This window comes from Gavialis gangeticus, unplaced genomic scaffold, assembly GCF_001723915.1.
Source record: "Gavialis gangeticus isolate Ggan-Ray unplaced genomic scaffold, GavGan_comp1, whole genome shotgun sequence".
Classification (NCBI taxonomy): Eukaryota; Metazoa; Chordata; order Crocodylia; family Gavialidae; genus Gavialis; species Gavialis gangeticus.
The window spans coordinates 136,028,773-136,034,864 of record NW_017728992.1 but is presented as its reverse complement, the minus strand read 5'-3'; the positions used below and the strand labels follow the sequence as shown (position 1 = coordinate 136,034,864).

The following is a 6,092-nucleotide window of genomic DNA, read 5'->3' as shown; positions in this document are numbered from 1 at the left end:
AGGGCTTTTTAAGAGAAGAAATAACTTTAAAAACTGCAATAGTAAAATATTTAGTGTACTAGAAATCATACATTTATCAGTGTGACACACTGGTGTATATTTACTATGGAATACATACTGACTTTACTACTGAAGTTTTGCTACAAGTGTGGTGATACAATACTTAACACACAATGTTGTCTTAATGATATGATAAGGTTCTCTGAATCAAATTGCTGCTTAAACTTTGTTTCCTTTGGTTATTCTTTCAAAAGGTACTTATCAGGGGCAATGGACAGGAGGGATGCGGCATGGATATGGTGTACGGCAAAGTGTACCCTATGGCATGGCAACTGTGATCCGTTCACCCCTCCGAACATCTCTAGCCTCACTTCGCAGTGAGCAGAGCAATGGCACTGTTCTACATGATATTGCTTCAGACAGTCCAGCTGGAACAAGAGGCGGGTTTGTTTTGAATTTTCACAGTGATCCAGAAGCCATGGGTATTAAGAAAAAAGGAGGCTTGTTCAGAAGAGGATCCCTCCTTGGTAGTATAAAACTTAGAAAATCTGAATCTAAATCATCAATATCTAGCAAACGGAGCTCAGTCAGGAGTGATGCTGCTATGAGCAGAATTAGTTCTAGTGATGCCAATTCTACAATTAGTTTTGGAGATGGTGACTGTGATTATTGTCCAATGGAAGATCATGTTGATGCCACTACAACAGAAACGTACATGGGAGAGTGGAAGAATGACAAGCGCTGTGGCTTTGGTATTAGTGAGCGCTCAAATGGCATGAAATATGAAGGTGAATGGCTAAATAATAAGAGGCATGGATATGGATGTACCATTTTTCCAGATGGCACAAAAGAAGAGGGAAAATATAAAAACAATGTTTTGGTCCGTGGAATAAGGAAGCAGCTTATACCAATAAGAAACACAAAAACTAAAGAAAAGGTGGATAGAGCAATAGAGGGAGCACAGCGAGCAGCTGGTATGGCAAGAACCAAAGTGGAAATTGCAACCTCCAGGTATGTAATTGCACAAGGTAGAGATTTTGCACCTTCATTTATAGAAATCAAAAAGGAATTGTGTGAAGTAAATTGTACTGAGTTACTGCCCTTAGCAAGTAATATGCAGGTCTCTGTTTATGTACGTTGCTACAGACTTTTATGGAGTTGCATTTGTTAACTTGAGAACTGAATTTGCTTGTATAACGTAAAAGTAGCATGTGCATACTTTGGAAGTAAGTGTTAGGCTTACTCATGTATTCTTTATTTAAAGAACTTTTAATGTGTACAATACATGTGGCTGCATCTTTAAGCCTATCTGGAAATTTATACTCATTAAGAATGCAATGGCCTGCTTGTTATGGGAAATATTTTCCCATAAAACTTTACACTTGTGCTTGGTGTATGCACTTGTTCACTGTCAGTTTCCAGGTAGAATTTAAGGTATGCAGAACTGCAGAGCTCAAGCCCTTCAGCTCATATAAAGGATTGGGGAGAGAGCAGCATCTGTTGGCAAGGTGTTCTTTGTAATGTCTCATTAGTTTTGGAATATGCTTTTCCAACTTAGTTTGAACTATATACAATTTGATGACTCATGGAGCATATCACAATGTTCATGTTTTTTTGTTTGAAAGTTGAGAAGAATGAGGACAGTGGTTAATGGTGGAGAGAAGGCAGATGTTTCAAGTTTTAATTTGCCTAATGGTTGTTGGGGTTTATCTGAAATGGAATGTTTGCATATTAAATCATAATATAGGCAGCTGTGGATGGCTTGTATCTTAAGTTTTCAACAATGATGGTTCTTCTTGTCTGTAAATAAATTAAATGAAGCTTCCTAGTAATTTCCTGTGTTAGGGTAGTTTCAGAATGTTGTTGTCATGGTCCAGGAATTATGCAAGAGGCAAGGATTTTTGGGTGGTATCTTTTATTGGAGCAACTATATAATTAGGACAATGTTAGGCAGACTTTTGAATGCAAAGCTTTTATGATGCCGCTGTGTGCAGAATTAATTCTAGTGATGCCAATTCTACTTTGGAGATGGTGACTGTGATTAGTGCCCTGTGAAAGATCACTCTGATGCCACCACAACAGAAACATACATGGGAGAGCAAAAGAATGATGAGCACAGTGGTGGCATCCTTTGCATTTGAAAACTTTTGTCTACCTTTATCTCAACTATACAGTTGGTCCAGTGAAAGCTATCACCCCCCAATTGCCATTAATAATTTTCTTGCATTTCAGATTGCTTTTCTCATTCTGACTGTACTGCTTCTCTCATTCAGACTGTACTTGGAATTTACTAATGAGGCCAGGAAAAAACCACATACTATAGAACAGGGGTGCTCAACTCCCAACCTATGGGCCAGATCCAGCCGATGTCAGATTGTCCCACAGGTCTAGAAATTTGGCAGCAGCGGAGAAGTGGAATTTAACATGAGCACCACCCCCTGCACCAAATTTCCAGGCCCTGTGCAGCGGTATTGTGCCCAAAGAGAGACCAGGCCACCCATCTGGTCAACAGGGCCAAAAGATTGGGCACTACTGGTATAGAAAGGAAATTATCTTGTACACCAGATTTCCAATTTTTAGCTTGAATTATATAGTCACTAACTGATGGGCCACTATATGTTCATTTAATATATGTTTAAAAGTTGCTGAACAACATTTTAAAAGAATAAAATGAAATACATAGTTGTTGAATAAATGGATGATTTATGTTGAAAAGCAGCTGAGGAGCAAACAAAGAAGGTGACATTACTGAGCTAGAAAAAACAATCTTGTGGGGTACTATCTACCCTCTTAACCAAAGGGGAAATATGCAAGTTGTTCGATTTTTGTGGTTTCTTCCCCACCCCACCCCAGCCTCTGCCAAGAAGTCAGGTACCCATTGATCATAGTCTTTTAGCACAGTCAGAACTCAGTTTTAAATATTTTAAGCATTTTGTTAAACACAAAATAACAATTCTGGAATAAAAATTGTTAATTTATTCAAAAGAAGTTAATTTGATGGTAGTGTGACCCTTAGTACAACATAATGAATTTAAAAAAAACCCCACTGAATTAAATAAACTATTCATAATTGATATACTCCTTCCCAATCGGAGAGAGAACATCAGCAATATTTTACAGAATCATCAAAAATGTGTAGAAGATATCTATGAGGTCTTCAAAAGATGTAAATCAGTAGAAAAAGAATATTCAGAAACCCCATTCCAAGAAGTTGCAAGGTAATGGTTCCTCATGATACAGTTTTGCTGATACTTTGTTAGAATAGGATACTCATTTTTGAACAACTGCTTCTTAAAAAGATGGTGCAAGTAAAATAAGTGGAGTCCAATGAAGAGGTGGAAGAACCAACTTGTAATATAACATTTAAGAGCTAAATATATATTGCGTGTTTGAGCAATAACTAAAGGTGCATTTTACATCATAGTCTATAAATATCTGAAACATGGAAAGCCTAAGTATTGAGGTGCCATGTGTAACTAAAGTGGTAGGATGAAATTTTATAAGGTGGTAATTGGGGCAGATTTTTATACCTGGAGAGGTTTGTATATACTTGACAGCTCTTAATCTCCTGCTTCTTGTGATCACCTTCTGTAATCTGTCATTAACTTTCCAGGATTCATTTATTATAAAGGGAACAGGGGCAGCAAACAGGGCAAGCAGTTTGCAAGCAGCTTGCTGGGCAAAAGTGGGAAGGGGAAGAGAAGCCAGGCATGAGATCCTGCCGTGGGAAGGTAAGTAATTCAGAGCTGCCTGTGCCTCTGGCTTACTGGGTATTTGTTTGGTGGGCTGTGTGTGTTTGGGGTGTATGCTCTGAGAAGCTGAGAGGGTTGCTAGCTGAGTGATTGCTAATTGCTGAGTGATTGCTGCCTATGTGGGACAGAAGCCCTGACAAGGAGGTGGAGCCAGTCCAGGCCCAGCAGGGTATGAAAAGAGACTCCCCAAGTGACCAGGGAGCCAGCAAATAGGGGAGCAAACGGGGCAAGCAGTTCACTGGTCGGTCCCCTGTCTCCCTCATCGCCCCCAGTGCCCTTGAGGGGAGAGCCTTTCACCTTGATGTGAGAAAGCAGGGAAGAGGGACCCTTTGGGGCCTAGGAAGAGTAAACAGGCCAGCTTTCAGACAAGTTTGCTAGGGACAGTGTGCTTGGAAGAAGGGCAGTAAGAGAGAAGAGGCAGACTGAGACCTGGGAAAATGGCTGAAGGACATTGCAATGCAAGAGCCATTGCCACTGCCTCTGCTTCCATCTGTGAGGTTTCTGTCCAGGCAGGACCACTCACTATTGAGACTTCCACCCAGGTCCAGTTTGGTGCTGTGGGGACTGTGGCTTGCAGGTTACTTCTGGTGACAGCCAGGTGTCTGCAGGGTGAGTGGTACCTTCTGGTGGTGTCTCTCAGGGAACAGGCAAGAGCTACAAGTGGAGGTGATAAGGCTCCAAAGCATCATCCAGCATGAGAACTTCATCAGTTTGATGCTGGAGGAGACCCCCAGGACTGCGGAAGAAGAACTGCCAGAGTCAGCGCTAGAGAAGGGAAAGGATGTGAGCTAACAGGAAGGTGGAAGTTGGAAGCTTGTGACCTCTGGCAAGAAGCAGAAATCTTCGTTTCCACCAGTAGCAGTTCATCTGGAGAACAGATATGGAGCCCTAGTAACAGAAGGCTAGGAGCATGTTCCACTGGTGGTGGACAGGCCAGACCTCCCCAAGGTGGGAAAGATTGAGATGACCACCATCAAGAAGAAGTGAGGAGTGGTGGTGGTTGGAAACTCCCTTCTGTTGGGGACAGAGAGAACCATCTGCCAACCTGACCTGGTGTTTTGGGAAGTCTGCTGCTTGCCCAGAGCCTGCATCCAAGATGTCACAGAGGGGTTACCAAGATTTATCTGGCCCTGTAACTACTACCCCATGCTGCTGGTCCATGTGGGCACCAATGATATTGCCAGGGGAGGCCCTAAATGGATCAAAATTGACTATAGGGCTCTAGGTGCAAGGGTGAGGGGGACAGGGATTCAAGTGGTGTTCTCTTCAACCCTTCTGGTCAAGGGAAAGGGCCCAGGCAGGAGCAGGTGCATCCTGGAAGTCAATGCCTGGCTGCGCAGGTGGTGTCTCCAGCCGGACTTTGGCTGCTAGGAAGAGATGGGATCAACCTAACTAAGACAGCATCTTTGCAGACAGGCTCACTAACCTAGTGAGGAAGGCTTTAATCCTGGTTTGCTGGGGGATGGAGACCAAAGCCCTGAGGTAAGTGGGTGACCTGGAGGAAGAGCAAGCAGGAGGGGGCAGAAGGGGAGGTGTTCTCATTCTTCCTGAGAGAGGGCGATCTACTGGTTACTTCAGGTGTCTGTACACAAATGCACGGAGCCTGGGAAACAAGCAGGAAGAATTGGAAGTCCTTGCACAGTCACAGAACTATGACATGATTGGAATAACAGAGACTTGGTGGGATAACTTGCATGACTGGAGTACAGTCATGGATGGGTACAAACTGTTCAGGAAGGACAGCCAGGGGAGAAGAGGGGGAGGAGTTGCACTTTTATGTAAAAGAGCTGTGTGACTGCTCAGAGCTCCAGAATGAAACTGGAGATAGGCCTGTTGAAAGTTTCTGGGTTAAGGGTGATATCATGGTGGAGATCTGCTATAGACCATCAGACCAGAAGGAAGTGGTAGATGGGGCTTTCTTCAAACAGCTAGCAGAAGTTTCCTGATCACAGGCCCTAGTTCTCATGGGGGACTTAAATCAACCTGATGTCTGCTGGGAGGGCAATACAGCAGTGCACAGGCAATCACGGAAATATTTCCAGTGCACGTGCTGGAGTGGCCAGCTAGGAGCCACGCTCATCTTGACCTGCTGCTCACAAACAGGGAAGAACTGGTGGGGAATGCAGTGAATGGCAACTTGGGCAGCAGTGACCACAGGTTGATAGAGTTGAGGATCCTGAGGAAAGGGAGGAAGGAGAGCAGCAGAGTAAGGACCCCGGACTTCAGAAAAGCAGACTTTGACTCACTCAGGGAACTCATGAACAGGATCTCCTGGGAAGCCAGACTGAGGGGGAGGGGAGTCTAGGAGAGCTGGCTGTACTTTAAAGAAGTTTTCTGAAA

General features: G+C 43.5%; 1 protein-coding gene across 1 annotated transcript in view; it reads left to right on the top strand.

The window, feature by feature from the left end:
* Positions 1 to 6,092, top strand: part of JPH1 (junctophilin 1) — a 163,583-nt gene that overhangs the window by 10,788 nt on the left and 146,703 nt on the right. The window contains exon 2 of the mRNA XM_019527816.1: positions 255 to 1,011. Within this exon, the coding sequence (XP_019383361.1) occupies positions 255 to 1,011 (757 nt within the window). The remainder of the gene's footprint in view (positions 1 to 254; positions 1,012 to 6,092) is intronic.